This window comes from Lonchura striata, chromosome 6 (genome assembly GCF_050655825.1).
Source record: "Lonchura striata isolate lonStrDom1 chromosome 6, ASM5065582v1, whole genome shotgun sequence".
In the NCBI taxonomy this organism is placed as follows: Eukaryota; Metazoa; Chordata; class Aves; order Passeriformes; family Estrildidae; genus Lonchura; species Lonchura striata.
Window position 1 is genome coordinate 33,544,407 of NC_140708.1, and position 24,765 is coordinate 33,569,171.

Here is a 24,765-nt window from a genome sequence, read left to right on the forward strand (position 1 = left end):
AATACAAATCTCACTCTAGATTTTTCTCCATATAAAAAATGGGAAAAAATTTGAAAAAATAACATAAGCATTAATTTCCACCTCTGTTGTTTTGTAGATGTTTCTGTGTTTGGTAAACTTCTTAATGCACTTACAGTCTTTATTGTATGGCAGTCTTCTTGGAGATGATAGTAACAAATGTCACTACTGTAGTGAAACACACACATGGGTGTTAAGAAAGGTAAGATTTTTCTATCTTACTTCACTTTAGAAGTGTGCCAGTGAATTTTCTGTGAATTTTATTGCTTTCTAAGTTTAGAAAAAAAATAACTAGGCAAGGGAAGGCTTATATTTCCTTCTAAATATTGAAAAAATGAGTAGGTGAGGGGAGGCTTATACTTTTAATCTTATAAAATTGATACCTCCCAAGAGCTGACTTACTAGATAAGACAACAGGAACAGAAAATTGTAACATGCATTATTCTGTTAGCACTGGAATCCAATAAGTAGGGACAAGTTTCTTTATCCTCAGGAAAGAGACTGATGGTTTCCATTATATCGGATTTTTTTTTTTTTTTTTGGAGTGGCTCAGGTGGCTCAGTCTTGCTCAATGAAAAATTAGTGTGGGATTTATGAAAAAAAAAAAAAAAAAGCCTTTTGCTGTCCTCTCTACAAAGTGTTGGATGCATATTTGGAAAGCAAAGCTGCACTCAGACTCAGGTTCCCTGTCAGGCTCAGTAGGAACCCTGTACCCTGTGCACTGCTGTGATGTGTTAGGCTAGAGCAGCTCCTGGAGCTGTCAAATCTCTCTGTGCAGCCATTACCTCCTGCCTACACGCCTGTTTCACCAATGTGTCACAAGGCCAAGGCAGGTCTATATATCCCTGTCCTGAAGCAGTGCAGAGCTTGGCCCCTTCCACTTAATGAGCCCAGTAATATCTGTCCCAAGGAGAAAGCAAAGGGCACAGGAAGCATTTGTTTCTCTTAATATCCTTGCAAAGAGGTCAAACCCAATGGTATTCTTTTTTCTCCCTCTGCTCTTCAGCCACTTCCATTGTTCTCAACAGAACTGCAAAACCACTGGGCTGGATGCTGTAAATAGTACCGAGCATCCTTAAGTGAGGGGGATGTCTGCAGCATTGATCTCAGCCTGCAGGAGAGGGCCAGCAGAGCAGGGAGGGTGCCTCTGTGTGTGCAGGGGGGGAGGGAGGAGAGGATGGTCTCTGCTTTATTCTTGTCCTCCGTTTTGCAGATATTCTGAGGAGCTGGAGAAGTCTGTGTTTGGGGGCTGTTTTGTTTTATCTATTCTGCCCTCTCACAACAGCAACCACAGAGAACTTGAAACATACTGTTTTTAATGAATATAAATGCATCAGCATTTTCTCCTTCTATACAAGGGGCTTAAGTTTTGATAATAATAGCCTAAAAGCTTTATACTTTATTACCAAAAAGTATTATAATATATAATATACTTCATTATAATATATATACTCTATAATATAAAGATATAATATACTTTTTTATAATACTTTATACTTATTCTATTTATTTTGCTTTCCTACTACAGTGGCTAAATTTTTGGAAGGCTTTGTTCACATAACCTTCTACATCACTATCTTGTAATCTCATTATGTTTTTATTCAGTAACTTGCAACTTTTGAGAACTTATTCAAATGCTTCTAAGTTATAAATCTACTCAAGATGGTTCAGTACATTAGTTCTTTAAAAGTGTAAATGATTTCTGTGTCAAGAACTGAAAGGATGAAAGGTGTAAAATGTTACACTTGCAAGAAAAGTGGAACTTAGAGATATGCATGTAAAGATGAAAGGATTGACAGATCTGACTTCTCTCAGCCAGATTTGTTAACTTCATCTGACACCAAAAAAATCCCATTAAATCAGCAAAGAGAACCAGTATTGGCATTTGTACATAATTCCTTTCCTAGAGTTATGAAATTTCTACTGCATTGCTGTGGCATACGGCAGCCAAAAGGTTTGTTTTCCTTAATTTCCATAGTGTGTTAGTTCTTAGCCAGAAATCAGTGGTGCAATGTTTCTTCCTTGATGCTCTAAATCTAGAAACCCTTTTAGTTGTGTTTTGATTTTTATTTACAATTGTTTTTGCAGTAAAAATACTATCATGCTATTCTCTGTACCTCTTACAATCACACTAGTCCTTTCCTATTGGCCTATTAGGGTTTTGGTTTTGGTTTTATGCTTTTGAATAGATCTCTTGCCTGGTAAAGGATTGTTGAGATCTTAGCTTTGTTGTCAATGGTAATTTCAAAAGTTTTGAATGTTAATTTCAAACATTTTCAAAAACTTGGCTGATTTCTGTAGATCTGAAACAAAATCGTCCTTCAGTCTGAGAAAAAGATGGTTCAGATGGCTTTAGAACTTTTTTGGTTGGTTTAAAGGAATTGAGAAAGTGGAGAAGGAATGTATCTCCATCATGATAAACAAAACTATTTCTTAAAGAGTATTCTTGAACTGACTTTGTGTCTTAGACTGTAATCTCCTTTTAACAGCATTTCTGGTCCCATAATAGTACTTAACAGAGGACAGTTGTTCAGCAGGCTTTGTCACATGTGATATTGTACAATTAGCAGACTGTTCACAAAGGCTTCAGCCTCAGCTTTTTATCATAAAATATAAAGCAGTAACACAATTTCCCTTTCCTCTCTTTGCATGAACTCACCAATTCATTACCAAACACATACAAAGAGATGTCTAATAGCTAAGAAACGTGTCTGTTGCAGGACAATGAAATAATCTATTTCAGCTCTGGTAGGAAGACAATGTACTCCTGGACTGAGAGCAATTTGTGGACCTATGTAAACCCTCTGGAATTAAACCAGGAAAATCACTTTTCATCTCGGTTTTCCCCATATACTTGATGGAGGTATTCCCTCCTTCAAGACTGTAAACTCCTTAAGGCACAGACTCTTTCTCTGTGATGTTTGTACTTTGTGTTTGACTCTGATGTCCTGATTTTTTTTTTTTTTTTCACACAAAGCTCAAATGGATGCTGCTGGATGTTACTGCGTCTGTTATAGGAGTACGGATGGACTTTGGAAAGTTAGATGAAGGTTTAATGGTGTGCTTGAGAAAACGGGTTAAACCAAAACCCAAACAAATTCCTATGGGCTTTAAGAATCGGGGGAGGGGTCGATTTGGATATGATTCCACACTAATGGAGTCACTTTGGACCTATTTAGAGAGGGTAGCAGGAGATGAAATTAAATGCCCTTTCTTCATCTGCTTGGAACAGAGACATCACATCATAAATCCCCAACGTCAGTGTTAGGAAAAAGTTTCTGGGGGTTTGACTGATCGTAAAATGAAAACAGGTTACAGTAGAATTGAAAAAGGCTGTGGAAGGAACACTTAAAAAAATGGACATTTTAGACAACTTCAGCACAAGGATTACATTTGTACTGCTCCGTTTGCAAAGGCACAAACTTTGTGACTGCTCATCATGCCGTAAGCAGGAGGCAACGTCTTGATTTGAACCTTACATTTGGAGGATGGAGTTGAGAGGGAATATGTGTATTAATGTCTTTACAAACAATTCTATGGGTGGAGGTATGGGTGTTAACGTCTTTGGAATGGGGCTTAATACATCTACTAACTTTGGGCAGCAGGTTTATGGTAAAAGAACAAGTGCAGGGGGGGAATGTGGGTTAGGCGGTTCGGGAAGGCTGTACCTTCCTAGTGCCTCAGCCGATGGGGAAAGCAAAAGGGCCGGGAGTTTAGGATGAAAGGAGAGAGAAAACCCCGCGGGCGTGTGCCCCAGTGGCCTCTTCCTTAATTCGAATAAAGTTGCAGGACTCCTCTGTCTCCTCTATGGACATTGGCTTTTCACAGCGTGATTTTCTCTACAGAGTAAACCTGAGGAAGATGAGGTTCCCCAAACAAGCTTTACCATCTCTTGTGCTACCAGCCGGGAGGAGTTCAAGGCAAACCGCCTCTGAACTTCGCAGGCTCTGAGGCGAACAAGGAACCGAGGCAGCGGAGCGGGGAACCCCCGAACCTCCGGCCGCCCTGCGGGGGGAGCGGGGGCCGGGACGGGCCCGTCGGGGTCCGGCATTCCCGGGGTCCGGCATTCCCGGGGTCCGGCATTCCCGGTGCCGCCGCATTCCCGGCGCCGCTCCAGCTCTGGCCGCGGGAGCCTCGTGGGGGCGGTCACCCCGCCGGACCCCCTCCCTGCGAGGCACGGATCCACGCGGCCGAGGGAGGCGGCTCCGAGCGGCGGCGACAATTAGCCTTTAAAAATGGCTGCTTGGAAGCTGTCAGCTGGGACGCGGAGGGGCTGCTAGCCCTCCTCCCGCTGCCTCCCGCCTCCCTTCCCCGCAGGGCTAATAACGGAGCGGGGATAAGAGCTCTCCAGCTTTCCCCGCCCCGCCGGAGCGCGATGCCGTAGCGGCTCCGGGCCCGGCCGCCCTCACTTCCCAGCTGGCTGCCTGGCGAGGGACGGCGGCCCCCGCCTCCCGCGCTCCTCCTCGCCGCCGCTGCGTGTGTGCCGCGGGCTCCGGGATACAAAGGACAAGGGGCAGCCGCGGGATACATGGTCCAGGGTGGCGTGTGCGCGGCCGTGGGGGCATATCTGGCGAGGAGAAAACACAAGGTCAAGAGGCAGCTCTCCTCCTCCATGGAAGAAGACGGGAGCGATGAGCCCTGAGGAGGACGACGAGGAGAAGGGGCGGATGGCTAAGGGCTGCCGCTGCCGGGCTTCCCTTCGGGAGTGACGGCGCGCAGAGGGCTAAAGGGGCCGGAGGAGGCAGTGCTGGGGTCGGGAGGGAGGAGAGGAAGGCGAGGAGGAAGCGGGGGGTTTGAATCCCGCTGGCTGCATTGACTCCCCTCGGGGGAAGCTGCCGGCGCCGGCCGCGCCTCGGCCCGCGGCCCCCGCGGCCAAGATGGACCTGGGCAGCGCCGGGCGGAGAGCGGGCGCTGCGCCCGCGGGCCCGGCCGCTTGCAGACCGCTCCCCTCCGCCTGCTGCTGCTGCTTCGCCTCGCTCCTGGATGTGAACAGCTGGCTGCTCTTCTACGGCTTCCTCTACCTGGCCCTCTATGCCCAGGTGTCCCAGTCCAAGTCCTGCGACAAAATTTCCTGCTTCTCGGGTCATTGTGTCAACTCCACCTGCGTCTGCGACCAGGGCTGGGTGGGAGACCAGTGCCAACACTGCCAGGGCAGGTTCAAGTAAGGTTCTGCTTTTTGTGATTTTCTTCTTCCCGTTCCTACATCCTTTCCCTGACACTTTCACTTGCCTTTTTTGTTCGTTTGTTTTGCTTTGCTTGTGTCTGCTGTGATTTTGTTCGTGTGTGGTGGAAGTATGTGCAGAAGTTATGGATGAACCAGGCTCCTCTAGCTCTAAAGAGCGCAGGACGCAGCTCCGGCTGATTTACCGCTGAAAATAGGCTGCTCCACTTCATGGGAGCTGAGAGACGGCAGAAATCGGCCTAAAGCTGTGTCGCTGCTGTCCCTTCTGGAAACGTCATGGAAATGACATGTGCACTTCACGGGGCTGCCCTGGGAGCAAGAATTAGTAGTGGATTTTAATTACTTTTTCCTCCTGAAGAGTGAAAGGTTTAGCTCCTTCCAGTCTTCCTTTCTTTCAGCTGTTTGAGCTAAGTGGGCATCAGTCAGTTTCATTCAGGGCAGCACACGTGCAACTGAGTGAAATGTACATCCCTGGTGACAAGGTTTGCAGGAGAGAGTGGGAAACATAAAACAGTAACAGATTCTTGCAAAGGAGGGAGTACTCAGTCAAGGTCTAAATACCTTCTCATTCTTAAAAGTCACTGTGATACCGAGTCATTGATCAGTGAGAAGGAAGCGTACCCTGACACTTGCTTTTCTATATGGAGTGGGAAAGAAGACTTAATTTATAGGGCTGTCACTTTCCTCCCGCCCCCTTTGGTATCAGTGTAAAGACTGGCTGTGAAGAATATTGTTTGCTGTTATTTCGCTATATAATCTTGGACAGGGCATCTCATTTCATTCCCCTTAAAACACCCCTTGTAAGCAGGAACTCCATTTATTATGTTGACATACATAGCTGGAAAGTGTTCTAACGTCTAACTAATAGCAATACATTGGTGAGACTATGTCTTAGAGAAGTCAAGTTCTTTCTGTCTTTGGGAAACTACTTTTTATAGGTTAAATATCAATAACTGTCTAAATTAAAATTGTGTTTTACTTCAGTTTTACTCTCTGGAGTACTGAAATTAAGCTGTACAATTTACATCTCTTTTAAACATTTAATACGAGGTCACTCATTCCTACATAAACAAAAAGTAAATCCAGTAACTTGTTAGCCTGGGAGGTTAAGGAGTAGTTGAAGTCAGACATGTTGGCTGAAGTGATGTACACAGTGCAGAGAAAGAGCCAATTCACTGATATTTGGTGGATATTGCAGCAGTAGGATTATAACCTAGCTATAAAGATAATACAAGGCAAATATCATGTATCTTTTTTTTTTTTTTTTTTTTTTTTGCCTATGACCTTGATAATAAGGTTTTAAAGTTGGCCATTTGTTGCTGTGTGTATTGGATGTTTGGGGTTTGGCCTCCTGTGGAGCAATGGTCTAATTTCGGAGAGTGATGAGAGGAAGCCCAGGTGAATCTTTGTGTATGTGGATCTGCAGAGCTCTTCTTTCCTGGCTATATAAAGATTACTTGTATCCTTTGTCTTGGTGCCACTCATAACAGACCCTAATAGTGCTAAGACCAAAGGAAATCGTAATTTCTTCAGTGTCCAAGCTTGTTGTGAATGCCTATATTCTCTGAGTTATTACTGGGCTGTTATCCCATCCTTACAGGTATTATCTTTTTTATCTTTTAAAAATCTACGTTTTTTTACCTTGGTTGTGTTTGTCAAGTGAGGAAGCACAGTGGTTACATTTTCCCTTCTGGTAGAAAGTTAATAATCCATCCCCACCTAGAGGAAGTTCTGTCTGAATGTTGGAAGGGCTCCTTTTCTGAGCTGAGCTAACACAGTGTTTAATTGAAGTGCTGTTAGGGGTTTCGGTGAAATAGAATAGATTTCTCATTAACTCCTCTATGTTTTTTCATGCTTAGCTTTAGGAATGACAGTGACACTTGCATTATGATTTTTCTCACGGGAGTAAGCTGTTGGAGAGCTATTTTTTTACTGAGGACACTTTTCATAGCAGTGTCTTTGACAGCTCATCTTTAATCTTTATTCTTGGAAGCCAAGTATACTCTGCACTGAAAATAAGCATTCTAAGATGTAAAGCTTTTCAAGCCCTGGGAGCTGGGGACGGAGTGAAATATATTAAACGTGTCTTACATTGCTGCAAGCAGCAGCTCGGAGCGGTTGTATTTTGAATCCTAAAAATTCAGATGAGTGAGGAATGGGTGATGAGCTCCGTGGGTTTCCACCTGAAGAGTTGGAAAAAGAATATTACTCTGCCTGATGGCTGGGTGATTGACGACCTTCCCGATCTCTGTGGCAACTGATGCTTTGCCTTATTGCCGCGGAACATTTGCTTTTGTTTCCCTTTGGCTGCGAAGTACCCTAAGTGCTTTTAGCCTTAAGTGGCCACGGCTGGACTTTTGCAGCAGTGGTTTGCCAGGTCCTGTCGGGTGTACATCACTTTTGCTTCTGTCATTAAGGATTACCACGAAGATCGTTTCAGAATGGCAAAGACTGAAAAGTGTGTTTGGCTGTTAGAGCTGCTTGAACAGCCAGTTCGGAGGTTGTAGATACGATCTGTAGAAATGTTAATAGAACCTTGTGTATTACTCTAAACATCGACAGGCTTTCCAAGTCGCAGCTGTTTGAAGTGCCTGCCTGTGTCCCTGTTATCCAAGATGTAAATTGAACTTTTAATGACCTAAATTGGACACGTGTAAAACCTGTCACTACAGTATTTGAAAAAACCCAGATTTTCAAGGATAGGCTCAAAACACTTGAAAATAAAAGGTTCTTTCTCTTTTTTCATATAAGTGAGGTATAGTTGTTTTTGCTTTCTGGGAATGAGTGACTTGCATTAGCAAGTACCAGGAACATTGTGGTAAGAGGAGAAATGCTCTGCCTGAGGGGGTCTTGGGACCATTAATTCTTTGGTGAGAGATGTGTAGTATTTTTGGCTTTGTTTTATTTCTCTTCTAAACTGAGAAACAGCAACACAGCAGAGAGACATCAAAAATAATTGATCAATCTTCGTAAGCAGGTGTCAAAATTAATTGACAATACTATGGTAACCTTGCCTTTTCCCTGTAGGAGAACTACTGAGTAAGTAAACTGCTTTGCAAATGCTGCTCTGCACTGGATGAAACAAAGGTGGAGGGGGGGAAATAGGCCAAGAGGCTGTCTAGCACCATTTTGCCATTTTGTTTCTCTTATTTACCAAGTTTTGAATTTACTCTTGTTATTGTGAAGCCTGTGCTAAATCATGTAAAAATGCAGATGTTGCTATTCTTACTGCAGGGCATTCACAATCATGTTAGTCACTATTCAGAAAGATTTAGGCCTTATGTCTGCCTGGTGGCAAATTATTTTACTCTCTGTCTGGACTGGATATCTGAATGCTGCTCTGACTTTCTGACTTATTTTCATCTTTCAACCTTTTTTTCCCTTCCATCCCTTCAACTCTACTATGAAATAATGCAAAACTTTTTTTAACCAAAATAAAAAAGGGAAATTTAGTCATAAAAAAAGAGGGGAAAGGAATTTTGCCAGGTGAAAGACAGGAAAGCCAGTGGGTAAGCAGGTTCTGTTTTTATAGCAGGGAGCTTCAAGCAGCACAATTCCCAAGATATTAACTAAACTACGGGCATTAAAGGACAGTGTAGGGTTTTGTTTTGCAAAGTTGATTAATTAAAGGAGTGATGTTTTTAATGCTACATTTGCCATTCTTTCTTCCTCTCCTCTGTGCCTTTGAATTTGTTGGTCAGTTGTACTTTTCACGATGGTACAACTTTGGGCAGAAGGGAGAGGGAAGGGCTGCCTAAATCAGTTGTGTTATGAGACTCCAGGGAATTCAGGGACACAAACATTTTGAATGGCCCAACTGCAGTGACAACTGCTGTCACAGCTTCTATGTAGTTAGATGTCAAAGTCAATAGTCTTGAGATGCAGCAGTGCAGGAAAGCAGGTTTCATTAGTTTTCTCCTCCTAGAATGATTTCTTAGAAGAAAAAAAAAAAATCCTCCAGGTTGGAGCACAGAGTTTCCCTATTTCCAAAAAGTGCACTGGCTTATGGAATAACATTCGAGTAAACTTTGTGCCTGGAATTTACCTCCCTCTAAAGTTTTTGAGGACTAGAAATACCCACTGTAATATGCTGCCTTTGAAAAATTAGGTTGTGTCTTCAGAGATTTATGGTTATGTATTTGATAGCCTTGAGTGTGATGTGTAATGAAGCAGAGCAGGACAGGTGAGCACCTTTGAGGACCTACTCTTCAGTTAATCTGTTTTACCTAGTCCTAGATATGCAGTTGTTATGGAGAGAGAGCAAATGGGTTTGTTTGATTATTGAACCTTGTCTCCAGATGTTCTTATTGTACTTCTCAATTACCTCCTGCATGCTCTCCTTAATTTCTAGGGCTCTTATAAAAGATTCTACATTCTTCAAGGACAGAATAATTTCCAAGTACCTTCACAACTGAAATGTTTGAAGGGTATCAAATTTTGTTAATCCAGGCAAAATCCTTATTTCTATCTAAAACTCTGAATTCTGCTGTCTGCAGAATGACTCATGCAAAGAAAGTGTCCTTAAATTGCAGATTGTAAATGAGTGATAGTGTTGTGTAAGAAGAGATCTTAAGAGAAGAAGTTAGCTTTAGCTGCAGCCAGTTGAAGTTCAGAGTGCTGTGAAAGGGGGTGAGTTTATCCTTCACGCTTCTCTTTGATTACATCTTGCTGGTTCTTATGTAAGCATTAATATTCCTGCTGAGAGTTGAAAAGTATCAACAGGAACAGATTTCCCCACCTCCCAGCCCGTTTTTTTAAGCTAGCTCAGTTTCCTCAAGTTACTTCACTTACATAAGGCTCCTGCTGATCCAAAGGAGTTGGCAGCATCAGCAGGTGTAGATAGGGGAAAAAATGTTACTTTTAGAATGGGTCCAGACATAGTTTTCCAGAACTTAAATGTAAAACAACATCACCAATAAAGTGCAACTTCTGTTTTACAAGGTGAAATCCCTGAGTCATGCTATAGGTTGCAGCACTATCTTTGTCATCAGAGTGGCTTGTATCTAATCCAAGAAATAATTACTCTTATTGACATCAGTGCAATTGAGTGTGAGATTTTGCACCTGCAGATTGCCTTTTTACAACTCAGCATGTGAATGGTAATAAAATTAATCCTCTGGAAAAGCATCGTTGATTATGATTTTAGTCTTATCAAGTGGTCTTTATTTAAGTTATTCTAGTTATGGTGCTCTGAAAAACTATTTTAATGTGATTTATTCTCTCTGCCTGTAAAATGTAAAACTACAATTATAGCTTATATTATAAAGATACTTTTGATTTCTAAAGAACTATTTTTTTTCTAAATCTCATTTTGAATGTGGAAACATGAGCTATAAAATCATATTGAATGCCTCCTGAGCTAAGCGATCTGCACTGGAAAGTGCTTTTTGAACAGAAAACAGCCTTTTTGCAAACTCAAAATTATTTTTATTGTAATGTTTTTTTTAACTGCTTAATACTTGCTACATGAAATCTTTTAGATTGGAGAACACCCTTAAAATCACAGAGTCCAGCCACTGTCCTAACACTACCAATTTCATCAATAACCATTTCAGTGGTTTTTAAGTGTTTTATAGAGAAGACCAAAAATGAGCTCTGGTTACTTATTACCTCTTGCAGGCTTTAGGGTAACTCTGAATTACTTCCTTTGTGGGTTGAACACACGCTTTAGAAAGCACCTATATGTGTCTGAAAGCACTTCCACTGACTCAAAGCCCCTTAGAGACTTTCAAACTCCTTTCATTGGCTACTTATCCTCACTGTGTTCTATAACCAGAAAAACAAATGCAGGAATTACTGCTGACAGATCTAATCTACCATATTTTTTGTCTCTTTTAGTTACCCTGTTTTCCCATGTTTTGTCAGATCTTGATTGTAGAACCTTTAGTAGGAGAGGTCACTGATCCCTATGCAGGTGGAGATATGGCAGCCTTTTCCTCACTGAGAATGGAAAGTTCCTTGAGTTGTCTCAACATAAAACAAACTTCCCTCCTTGACTGCTCTTGGTTTACAGCTCCCCTGTTTTATCAGTGTTCTTGAGCTTTTGGTAGAGCTAGATGCTTCTGATAATGGTCCCACTGGTGGAATGTAGATGCAGAGTAGCTTCTCCCTTGCTGCCTGGGTTCCTGCTGTGCAGCTGCAGCCAGTGCTTCTCAGCTTAGCACTCTGCTGGCAGCTCAGACCATGATTTTCTACCTCCAAATCCTCTTGGAGCTGCTGCACCCTCAGTATCAATGTCCCACTTTTCTCAAACCAGTCTGTGAATGAAACACATCCTCCCCTGGTTGGAGTGACAGGTAGTTGTGGGGCTACAAACACGTCTGGGATGGAGCTATGCCCTTTAAAAACCACTCCTCTTCCCCAAAGCAGTAGATAATTAGCAACGTCTCGTGTCCATTCCTCTGTGTAAATCTGCAGCCATCCATAGGAGTGAAACCAAATGCAAGTTAGGCTCGTGGGTTCTGAAGCCTGGTTGGTTTGCAGGGCTCGTGGGTTCTGAAGCCTGGTTGGTTTGCAGGCTAAGCAGTTTGTTACTTAGGCAAAGAAGTGTGGGAACAGATGGTTGATGACCCTGCCAGCCCTTCAGACAGCATCGAAGGCTGGTTGCCCTTGCTGTGAGGGGGTAAAAAGCTCAGTTATATCCATGCATGCTGAAGTCTATCCATAAATAATACATAAATAGCTGTACAGGTTATAGCATTTAATACTCTTAGTATGTTGTAAATTTAATTTGGCAAATAAATATAGCCTTGCACTGTGTTTCTCTTAGTTCCTTTAATCAAGGGGTAGGCATGATGATCATATTTTGGAAGGCATTACCATAGTTCATGTAATCTTTTTAAAATTAATATGAGTAGTTTTTGAGAACTCAGTCTTTCACACTGCACTAGAAATTGATTTAATTGTATCAAAATGTAGGCAGAAAAGGTAGGAGGTAAATATGAGATATTATAGGAATACCCCTGGGACATTCCTACACATCGTAACAAATGCTGGTGAGAAAAGAACTTATTCTGAAATGTTATTACATAGACAACAAAAATGCATTGGAAAACTCCTGCAGTACTGAAGAATAATTATCTGTCAGTGTCTATGAAATTTGTTATTAACTGTATAGTCTAAGCCTGAAAAACATGCTACAAAGTTCATGTTAGGAGAAATAAATGATGATACCTGGAAACATGAACACTCCAGTGAATTGCAGCTTCTAGCAGTAATAAAAGTAAACCAGTAAGCTATAAGCAAAATAGATGTTTTAATGTGAGGTGAGTGAGCAGTGGGATTTTTCATACCAGTTTTATAGGTTGTCCTCTAAATCTTAAAAACCTAATGAGTGGAAAAAGTGTTGCATTGATTCAAGAGCTCCATGAGGATCAAGACCTTACTGAGAAATGATGGAACTAAACTCAACACAATTTGTTACTTAGTGTTCATTTCCAAGGTGTAAGACCTGCATTTGACTTTGAAGTTTGCTCCAGAGAGAAAAACCTCAATTTTTTTAGACCTCTAAAAAATAATTTAGCCACCAGCTATAGAATATTCCAGGGTAAACATCTTAAACTCTGTTAATGCAACAGTATTAAAAAAATATTCCATGAGACAGTCTCTTCCAAAATTTAAATCTTATGTTACTCATCTGTAAGGATTCTAGGATCTGTTTGAATCCGTATTTTTATATTTCTTAGCTAAGGATGAAAATGAGCTGCTACCATCTCTGATGGCAAAATATTTACTCTGTTCATGCTAGTGGTATTTAAAAACAACCTATCTGTAGAATATTTCCAAGTTTTAAGCAGCACATATGTGATAACCTTGAATTGGGCAGGGACTTTTGAATCCAGGGTATTCTAGGATTACCTGGCAACAAAACAAGTACTGAATTACCTAAAGATTGGATGCAGACATAAAATGACAGACACTCAATATCTACATTTTCTTATGGATTTCTTCCATAATTTATGTGCTTCAGTATTTCATCTGTAAAAAGGAAATAATACTTTCTGTAAGCTTAAAGACTTGAGGTGACCCATGATCCACAGCTAATAAACTAGATAAAATGTTAGAGATTGCATTTATTCCTAGAATGTGATAAATATTAGGGCGTGAAGTACTATTGTCCAAACTATGCTGTGTATCTCAAACAGATGAGTAAAATCACTTTCTCATTAGGTCAGATAAAGCAAAACCTTGCAGTCTGTGTTATTGCAGAATAATAGTCTTATATTATAGACTCACTGGAAGAAATTGTACATTGGCTGTCACTGATAAGATTTGGTTTCAGAAGTAAGACTCCCAACGACCTAACCCCTAACTCTGGATTAAATATTGCAAACAAAATACTGCAGTACTTAATGGGTATATTGAAGAGTTACTGCTTTACTGGTAGGAATATAGTGTTCTATGTTAGTCATTGCATTCCTATGCCAGTATCAAAGAATCACATATTCCTAATTTGTAGGCTGATGGCATTGATGTTATTACAGAATTGTGAATCTGAATTCAGTCTTTAAATGTAGATTTTTATTTTAGACATGTACTTTTATGTATAGGGTTTTGTTTGTTCCCATGTGTTTGACTTTTCAGCCACTTCTCTGTTATCTTGAAGGTTGATAACTTGCCTTCTGTGAAAAATAGCTCATGGTGAGTATGCCATGTAAGTACTGGGGTGCAGGAGCTGGGACTGTGGAACAAACAGCAGTGCCACAGAAGGGCTAGGTTTAGCTACTGTCTGATACCAGTTGTGGCAGTATATATGAGCAGCAGTGATTTTGGTCAAAAGCCTGGCAGGAGATCTGGGGTTAGTAATGTTTTTAAATATTCTGGTGAGCTTTGTTCAAGGTGCAAGCAAACCACGAAGCACTGTGGAACAAGAAGATGAATGGTCTTCTTTCATTGCCACCCACAATCCTGGGACAAAGATAAATTAGTCAGGAAAGTATATTTCTAATCATGCTGCAGTTTAAAGTGCTTTAGTTCTTGTAATGGATGGAAGTGACTGAAATATGGTGACCTTAATTTTCTTGTTAATTAATCTCAGTTTTAGAAACTCAAGAGGACTTGGATGCATTCTGACTTCTATAAAGGAATATTTTGGTAATTTCAGCTCTATTAATAAAAATCAAATGCTGATTAATCCAATTGTAGGATAATTTGCACCCTTATCTTTTTTAAAATAATCTATAGAGCAAGAGTGTGTGTATGTAGAGGTATGTATTTCTCACAAGGAAAACCCAAACACACACAGCTCACAGTCATGTTTGTGTGTACAAGCCCAGTTGATGAAGGTGCTTTGGAGGATTCTTGCTGATCAAATGTTGATGTGCTACATTCAGGGTGTCCCAAAGCAGATGTGGGGAGAGAGAAATGAACTTCATGGGAAGCATCCCAGAGCTGCTGTAATGCAGTTTGATGCATTTGTACTTCTCTCATTGACAGCAGATCTGTTTTGTTTGTGTCATGAGTCTTCTCCAATAGGTAACTGAAACCAAAACGTTGGACAGGAGCTGGACAGCAAAATAATCCTGAAAAATACTGAACAAACAAATGGCTGCTTATGAAAACATACAGTTTGCACTTGTGTGCGCAGCTGTGCAATCACATTAAGACAGTTTTTTTAGAAAATATTTTTGCAGATGTTTTCTAAACCCTAATGCTGATATAAGTATTAAAGTCACAATATGTGTATTTAAAATCCACACCCTCTTCCCCCTCACCACCCTGGTCATTTTAGTACTGTAGCACTTTGTAGGAGCAAGCATCTATTTTAAACTAAAAATGGCACAATTTTTCTAGAGTTTTTAACTTCTAAAGTGCTTGGACTATTTTAGCTTTCACAGGGCTAAAACCCTAATCTGTATTCAAGGAAGGACTTACCTGCACCCATCTGCATCATACTCTACCTGGATATCTTATTTAAGCACTTATTTAAGCTGCTTGTCACAATGGCCTTGGGAGACGGACACTTATTTTTTTGAGCCGTTTTATATGTAGGAAACCTCAAGTTGTGTGCTTGTCTAAGGTAAAATAACAAATAAGTGGCTGAATTGAAATGGAATCGTGGGAATAAATAAAATTTTCTGTAAGTCTGTATCAGTCCTCATTTTGGGAGGACTGAACTGTCTTCAGTTTGTACAGATTTTTTTTCCTGCAAGTATAAAATATAGTTTGAAGTTCTTTGTTTTCTCAGAGACTTCTACTGTGTAGCATAACTGGATGCAAGAGAGAATATGAAGTTTATTATTCATATATATTTCATTATAATATATGTATTATTCATAACCGAGGAGTTTTGTGATGGTATTTTACACTGACTGTTTCCAACACATACTGTATGTTCATTCAGTAAGTATATAGGGGGCCTCTGTTAATACATGTATAAATGCCAATATAAGTTAGAGGTTGATGGGTACTTAGAGGCTTGATCTTGAAAACGTGGATCCAGGACATGAAAGATGGAATGTGTTTGTAGCTGATCTCTGGTTTCCATTTTTTAAAGAGGGTGGAGACAGGGAACAAGCAAGCCACAGCTTAAGATATTAACTTTACAAAATGTGTTCATAAACAGCAACATTGCTAGATAATTTTATTTTCAATTTTATACACATCCTTGAAGTGTACTTAGTGTATTTGTGCTTTGTAGGCATTTGGAAATCTGTTCTCTAACATAAAACTCTGAAGTGATAGACTGTATGCAGAATATTCCTTTAAAGTTAGATGTGGGTTTTTCAATTTAGATTGGCTGCATTTCTAAGTAGCAATTGGACTGAAAAGCAGAGCCAGTCCATGTTAGCTTCTCTTAGTATGATGAAAGCTTGCAATGCTACACTGAAATGGAATTTGAGAACTTCTTATTCTGACATTTTCATTTGAGTTGCTGTGAGAGTTTTGAGGTCATGCTCAATAAAGATCTTAAAAAGCTCTACCTGTTATTAATAAAACTCCCTGTGGCTGATCAGCTCTTTTTCACACATCACCTGTAGCTCTTCCGTAACTATTTTTAATCATCCTGATAAATGTGTCCTTTTATTTCCATCTGCTAATGAAAACCAAAGCAGATGAAGAACACACTTAACCTTAGTCCTCACTATTAAGTACAGAAATTGAGTATTAGTCTGGTTTTCTGATGATCCAGGAGAGCAATATGTGATATTCTAGTTTATGTTGTAGCTTTGCATTCTACAACTTTCCTTACTGTCTTTATGTAAGTCACTAGATGTGGATAAAAATTACTGTGCTTCTAGGCTGGGAGAATGACAAAAATAAATATGCAAATTTTGGTGAGTATGAGCATAGTCACACATTATCTGTAGTGGAAGAAATATTCTTTGTTGTTCTCATAATTATGCTGTTGCAGGCCTAGACTTCATACTTTTAAAAATAAAACTACATTATTTGATGAAGGAAATTTGCAGGTATCCTCTGTTTAGAAAACTACAGTTTTTTAAGTAGCAGCTTCTTTTCTTTTTTTTATTTTTAACAGACCAGAAGTACTGAGGAGGCTGGCTGAGTTGATGTCACATGATAAGATAGGATATTATGCAAACTCAGGAAGTATATATATTCTGGCCATGTAGTTTAAATGGTAAGATGCCTTTATTTTGTGTGTTTCTGCTTTCAAGAGTTACTTTGAGCACTCTTGTTGAATTCTCTGTTCTTTGCACATTATGTTCTTGGTAGGATATACTTGCTTTATAGTTAAGGTTTGTAAAAGATCTTGTCATTGCTTCCACAGGGAAGTGGAAAACACTGTGAAAAATCTGTATGAAAATGTCTGGGAGCCTGCAAACCATGGCTCTGAAGAGAATTATGACCTGAGGTTTAGCAGGTTTGTGTGTGGGGCTGCTGCAGTGCAGGAGAAGCTGCATTTCCTGGTTAGCACACAGGTGGTTCTTTTTCTGCATGTGCTCAGCAGCACAAGATGGTGATATAATTCAGGACATCTCTGTACTTGATTTCAGTGGTAACTTGGGCTGCATAAATCTGACCTGCTTCTTGCTGTGGACATTAAAGATCATCTTGTTCCAACCCCCTGCCATGGGCAGAGATGCTTCCCACTGGGCCAGGTTACTCAGAGCTCCATCCAGCCTGGTTTTAGCACAGAGGTGGGGAATCCATCACTTCTCTTGGCAACAATTGTCTGTGCTTAGGACTATCAGAAGGATTTTTGTTTTCCCTAATGCTGAGTTATGCTTAGTCTCAATTTGCCTGCGTAGTTCTTCAGGGTTTTGTGTACATGTGTGATTTTTGATTCAAATTATTTGCAAAGAGAAAATGGCATAGCTGTGTGTATGTGCATGCTGTCTGCAGATCAGAAATACTGTTTATTTACTCATCTAATTAATCATGTTGAGGTTTTGGGAGGGGGAAATAGACTTGTTCAGAAAGTAATTTTCTGGAGCTGTGTGGATAATGAGCTTGGTTCGGAGGTTCCACTTACTTGCTAAAGCATTTGCTTGAGGCAGGATTTGAAAGAAACACTCTCTAAGGAGGTCACTCTATGCAAAATAAGGAGTGTTGTGGAAGCAGGTGAGATTTGAGGATCTCAAATTTGAGGATCCACAAAATAAGATTTGAGGCTCGAAATTGATCCAGGATGGGAAACATCTCTTGGTTTTGTAGGGAGGTCAAGTTTTATGAAGGCATACACCAGCATGAATTTAGCAGTAGTTGTAGGATAAAAGATTAATATAAATATTTTATTAATTACTTAATTATTAATTAGATAGTGAATAATAATATATAAAGAACTAAAATGACATTAAATTTATATTTTCTCCATTAAATTAATATTTATGGTAAAAGGAGAAATAATGAGGCTGCTCATAATTTTGCACTTGAAAGTAGACTGCAATCTGACTTTCAATTGCCATAATCTTAAATTGTTATATTTAATCTGGTTAGCATTTTTTCTTTAATATGAAGGTAAAATTCAGGAAGCTTGTAGAATGAAATGGATCATCAGACTATTAAAAATTATGTGCCAATCAATATGACAGAAGTGCATCCCTCATTTATAGGTGGTGAAATGTTTGTTATCCTGCAGTTTTTTAAATATATAATGTGTGTGGGTGTACATATATATTGCCTTATGTTTTAGAATACTGATTTATTATATCTATTGTATTTTATTTCATTTTTAAAAAAATTACAGCAAGCTGAATTTAAAAAAAATATCCCAATGAAAGAATGTTAGGATACCAGGGAAGAACGACATTGATAATCAGTGTTTGTGATACTTTGTGCCATATGCTTTTGGAATTTGTGTGGCTGGATGCAATCAATCCTTTTAGAGAGGTTTTTAAATGATATAAATAAATTGATGAAATAATATTTTCACCTAATGAACTGTTGGGGACAGTATTTTATGTCCTGGTACTTTTAGAATCAAGCTGTTAAGGTGTTGTCTCATGCTAAGAATGTCTTTATATTACAAACAATTCTCCTCTCTGAATGAATTTAATTATGTTAGTATGGCACTCAGCAATTATTTTCCCTTCTATCTGTTTTTAGTTAGGGTTGTGGTTTCAAATATTTTGCTTGAGTTATAGATGTCCAAGGGAATGTTCTCCTAAAACATGTTTTATCCATGTGAAGAAAACGAAATGCTAACTTTTGTTCAAGTAGAATTCCCTATCCTCTCTTAAAATATTTTTAGCTTATCCTTGTCAGAGGATTCTTGAGAAAAATAAGAAGATAGGCTCTTATGAAATCTCTGGGAGCCTTACTGTGTTCAGATGCAGAAGAGAAATCAGAATCTTACTGTTCAACTGGCACTTTAAAAGCAAAACAATAACTGGACTACAGTGTGTGACTATTATTTTGGAGCAGTTGGGTTTTGAATTTATGTTAAAGAGCACAGGGAAAAATGCTCAGGATAAATTTTTTTGGTGTAGAGTTATATGCTGAGAGGTAGGTGGAAAAACTGAGTAAGTGTGGGGGTGTTTTTGTACAACTAGTAAAAAATCTGGGTATTTGATTCTGTAGCTATTTAAGGCTTTTTCTGTTGCTTCATTGAACTAATGCAGCATCTTAATAATTTGCTTTCTGTTTTCAATCAAAAACCCCTGTGTCTGCATTACTCAGTAGTGGTGTATTTTTCAGGAATGTTTGGAGTTATTGATGTCATGGGAGATACTTATTCCTCAACTAATATTTTCTGGTATTGGTACTAAACATACTTGATGTTGTAGGAATCGAGCGACAGTCTTTTGTAAGTTTCCAAAAATGTTATCAAAGTGCATTTTTTTTTTCTGATTTAGGACCATATCTGAAGGAGATTTTTGTTGCTTGTGTTGTGTGGACTGAATTTGCGTGATTGTATGAATAGCAAGGCCTTTTGTATTTGGTGATTTGGCAAATGCATCTGACCAATAAGTATCAGCAATTAAAGCATGAAATCAGGAAGCTTTTAATTATAAGTAGAGGGGCATTTCTGATTGCAATGTGTGGTCACTGAACATCTTCCAAGGATTTCAAGTTTGTCTGAGTTGTGGTAAAAAACAACAGCAGTGACAAATCAAACAAAACCCAAGCAGGTAAAAAAGCAATGTTTATGAAGACCAGTAGATTTGTTCAGCATTCCTTTTTCATATATAAATTTATATTTTGAATTCTGCTATCTGTGTTGTGGACCTGCCATCTTTGGCAGAAGGAGCCACCCAAGGGTTCTCATTCTATTTGGGAGAACTCCACTGAGGGGGGTTTGCTCTGTCCAGCTCAAAGGCTGAGGGAAGGTCTCTACAAGAGTCCTGTGGTTCTACACCAGCCAGCCTTTCAGAGTGATAGACTTGCCCCATCTGGGCCTCAGAGAAAACTGTAGTTTATTTTATTCTGGACCAAAAGCCTCAGACAGGGTTTTCATGTGCTGGTTGTGTTTTGTTTCCATACACAACTGTGTTATTCTTTAAGCACTGCACAGACCAAGTTGCAATGGCTAACAGTCACTTGTGAGTCTGTATTAAATTCTGTTGCAAAATAGTTATAATCAAATTTTTTTTTTTTTGAAAGCTTTGGAGTGAGTATTGAATGATTGTCCCTATTTAAAATCAGCCCTGTGATAGGGAGTTTGAGAATTTAATTTCTCTGAAAAATGCTCTAGAGGTTTTCTTACTGCCTTTACAATAAATTATATGCTCTCTTTTCCTATATATTTTTACTGCTCTATAAATCAGCAGTGAGGTTATGAATTTGCTTCATATTGCTGTGTTGCACATTTGTTGATGAAACAGCTTATTAGATAATAAATAGATGTAATTGCATAATCTAATGGAAGAAGGGGAGGTGGATGGAAGAAGGGGAGGAAACATAAATAGCTCTAGAAATAAACAGATAGAAGACAAAGTTTTGTTACTAAGCTATAAAAGCAATTGAGTGCTTATGAAATGCAGAACCAAATAGTTATTTTGTTTCCACTTTAACCTAAATAATAATTGTAAACGACAATTTACATATCAGGAAAAGAATGTAAAAACGAGAGAAGACTTGGTGGCACCTTTCCTAGCATAGCTTAAAACTTCATTGATCTTTAAGGTTCATTTTCTGTCTCAGCTACTGCTCTTTTGTGTTTTGAGCTGTATCCTCCCCAGTGTTTGTATCTGCAGAAATAAAAGGCTTTGCTTTGTTTATGATTTAGATTTCTATAAATCACTTGTGAATCCCATATAAGGACTCCTGCTCACCTCAGCTCTCTACTAAATGGGAGGAAAAGAGACTGTACAGTCACACTTGAACTATATTTTAATTTCAGTTCCTCACAATTTAGGAGACTGAGAGTATTCTTTAGATTATTTCTAACCTCAAATCCTGGACCTATGACTTGTGTGTGTGCTGTATTTTTTTTTAATTAATGGAGTTCTGTGATAGTGGAATGTGCTCCCTCTGGATATGAGTTTGCAGGTATGAATCACCACATTACTGATGGTCTTTTACCACCAGTGCACAATTATTTGAGCTAATGATATATTTAATTAATGGCTGAACTATTATTGGTAACATAAAATTAATTACTTAAATTATTAATAGGAAAAACAGGTAGGATTTGTAAAATATGTTTCTAACTTATAACGCTCCAGCTATCATGAAAGTTCTGGTAATTTAATCTTAATATTTTTTTTCTTCTCTAGATGAATGTTGCAGTTGTCTGAAACTGCTAGAACATTATAACCCTGAACAATGGGGTAAAGAGGTCTGGGCCTTATGAAGGAGGGAGCAGGGAGTTCTAATTAACAAAATAAAAAAAGAAAAAGAAAATTGCAAACACTGAAGATAAACATTAAATACTAGAGCTGTGAAATTTGAATGAGCATAAATGTTTTAAGTTTCTTTTATTACTTCTATTATGATTCAGCCTCCCTAGGACTTTATTTGGCCTTGCATTAGAAATTGCATATAGCAATTATTGTTTCATTTCTTGTTAGATAAATGAAAATTGACTCTCCTGGTCTGTTCATTCATAGTTGTTGTTTCTAGAGTACTGTAATTTCCTGTTATCTCAATGTGAGTTTTTAAAGTTGATATGAGTATTTGTCTCAACTTCTGAATTTTTTTAGTTTAATATGAAATTTCCTGATGATGTTCCTGAAGTATTATTTTATTTTGTATTTCTTTTTTCATCCTTTTCAAGAGCTTTGATTATTTTCTTAGGACTTGCCTGCCTCCTCAGCATTCTGGCAAATTGGGATTAATTAAGAAGGCGGGCAAGGTGGGATTAATTAAAAAGGCATGCTTATAAAGCAGCAGGGATTTGTAGGAGTTAAAGGTGAAGTCTTGCATGTAAAACCAAATTTTTTCTGAACCAGATAGGCCTGTATATACATGTAAGTGTATGTATCTACTTCTGTATCTATGTATATAAAAGTATACTTGAAAACAGAATTATCCAGAGTCTGCATGTAAGTAGAGGCTCCATGCTGGTGGTTCTTTGACTTGAAGCAGCTACAGGATTACTGCAAACCATCCCTTATGTAGGGCTAGTGCCTCTGATCACTGTGCAGCTGAATGACAGTGGGAATGAGGAGGAGGAGGAGTTTCATCTTCTCCTTATGGGCTCCTATTTTAATAAAAAATCACTGCCAGAGCATTCCTGTGAGCTGTGCTCCCAGATTGCCTCTCAGGATCTCTGAGGATTTAGCTGGGTAGATTCATATGTGTGTGGAGATGTGACATCCACCTTCATCCAAGCAATTACACCCTTTTATGGATGCCTGGGAGCGAGGCTGCCGAGGAGCATACAAGCTGCAGTTTGGAAAAAAATTCAGGTTCACGTGAAGAATAGCTACCGCAGGACTGGACTGCAAAACTGAGCATTTTGATTTCAAATTTAGGCTTAAATGCTACTTTTACCCTACTTCAGTCTATAAGTTACCATCATCTTCATTTCCCTCCAGATTTCTGTCTGATGTTACCAGACAGTGGGATTGAAATTACTGGCTGCTGAAATCTCTGCAGAGGGTTCATCTCTCTATTTTTTCCTTCTCTGTTATCCAACCTTTGAAGGATTACTACCCTAATCCATGCACACTATTTGAGAGGCAAATGCATCAGTTGTTGGTCTAGGAACTGTGTGAAAACATTGTATAATGCTTCAATTTTTTAATTACTGTGTTCAAAGAAATTTTTGGCTACCTGTATGTGGCAAACATGTGGTTCCCCATCATTATAGTCAAGGACATTTTTGTATGGGGGAATGTTTTATGTTTGAAAAAAAATAAAGGACAAAACACCAGCACAAACCCCTACAATCACCTCTGGCAGGACAGTTTGAAACATGAGCAGGTATCTCTTGGAAGCATGCCTTTGTATGCATGATTTAAAGAATATTTATTGAAGTCTTTATGCCATACTCCCAAACTCTGTGCTGAGAAATGGCAATAGTAGGTTATGAAAAATCCTGTGAACTCAATCAAGCTTCTTGAATATCACATTTGGGCATAAAAATGGGCTGCCCAGGGAGGTGGTGGAGTCATGTCCCTGGAGGTGTTAAGGGTGGGGCCCTCAGTGCCATGGTCTGGTTGACAGGGTGGTGTTTGTCACAGGTTGGACTCAATGATCTCAGAGGTGTTTTCCAGCCTCATTGCTACTGTGATTCTGTAATTTCTGACTGCCTGAGTTTGGACTGTCTCTCTGAATTTATTCATGCAGTCTGCTTTATACAGTTTTGTGTGCACAGCCACTTAGCCAGAAGAGCTGTTTTCTCCCCATTTGCTTTTCTTTTTGTCATCTTTTTATCTACCAATTCATATTTTTGCCTCAGATTTCATTATGCTGGGATAAGCAAGTGTCTTCTTGCTAGGCTCTTATTTCTTCTAGTCATTCAAATAGCATTCTCTGTTCCAATTTAATCTTTCCTCTTTAGTTTCCTGGGTATGGCTTTGCCTGGCTCCTGTGCTGTGATACTGTTTCTGCCTGCTTGCTTCTGGAAATCTACATCTGGATCACTGCCTGATCTCTGGAAATCCCACACTGTAGGATCATTTTTCTTTTTCTGGAAGTGTTCCATTGGTGGCATAGTCATTCTGTAGCTATTTTAATTATCTCCCTTCTCCAATGGACTAGTTAATATTATTTCCCTCACTTGTAAGCTACATGATGTTCCAGACTAAATTACTAAATTTGCTGTGTTCTTAGAGTAGCATTACCATCACCTAGTTCTCTGCATGGGATGTAATAATCTCTAATAATATGGACGATTTCATGCCATCAATAAATTGCACTAGCCCATTTCTGCCATCATTGTTAGGTGTATTTTTAAGGCCAGTTTTTGACTGCCTTCATTATCCAGTATTAATTCCCATATAGGGTTAAATTTTTTTCTTCTGCACAACCTGTTGGTCCTATTTCAATCCAACTTGTTACTTCCATTATGGTTCTCATATTAACTTGGTTTTCAACTTTAATTGCACAGCTTATTATAGAGCCCTCTTATAATGGTAATTTTCTTTACAGTTGCTTTATCAAAGATAGTGTGTGATATTAATAAATTTATGATGCATTTTATTCTTCTTTCCCCTCACATTCATATTTTTAGATTAAAATGAATATAGAATAATGAAAAGCTAGACTAATAGGTTCTATTAATTCTCTCCTTTTTTGCATTAAATTTAGGTACAATATTTGCTAGAATATGACAAATGCTATAATTTAATAGATATAATAAAGTGCCTGCTGCTTAACTTGTAAGTTAATGTATTGGTTCTTTTGTTTCCTAGGGCTCTTGTGTAGAGATTCTTGTCTCTGTTCTGGTAGAACAATAAGTTCTTTGAATTTTTTCCTACTAAAAATGTGATATTATCCAACTCAAGACACTTTGTTCCATGAGCTGTCTTGCTTTTGCAAGGTAATGCATTACATCATCATCTTGAGTCAAAATCACTGAACATTTTCTTTGTTTTGTGCTCTCTGCTATTTCTGTTGCCTCATTCTTCCTGATGTTTTTGCCATTTGTTGGCCATGTTTGTAGCCATATAAATATGTACTCATACAAGCACATGATCTAACAAATTTCCTTAGCTGAAAACACTATTTAAAAAAAAAAAAATTGAAGTGGAACTTGTTGCTCTAGTGCAATG

The 24,765-nt window shown here is 39.0% G+C and overlaps 1 protein-coding gene across 4 annotated transcripts in view; it reads left to right on the forward strand.

Annotated features, from left to right (window-relative positions):
- Positions 1 to 4,260: 4,260 nt before the first annotated feature.
- Positions 4,261 to 24,765, forward strand: part of ATRNL1 (attractin like 1) — a 430,566-nt gene continuing 410,061 nt past the window's right edge. For 2 of the 4 annotated variants that reach the window (XM_021537269.4, XM_021537270.4), the window contains exon 1: positions 4,261 to 5,179. In XM_021537269.4, coding sequence (XP_021392944.1) covers positions 4,896 to 5,179 — 284 coding nt within the window. In that variant the 5' untranslated portion in view covers positions 4,261 to 4,895. The remainder of the gene's footprint in view (positions 5,180 to 24,765) is intronic. The other 2 variants (XM_021537271.4, XM_085582891.1) reach the window with 1 other exon arrangement.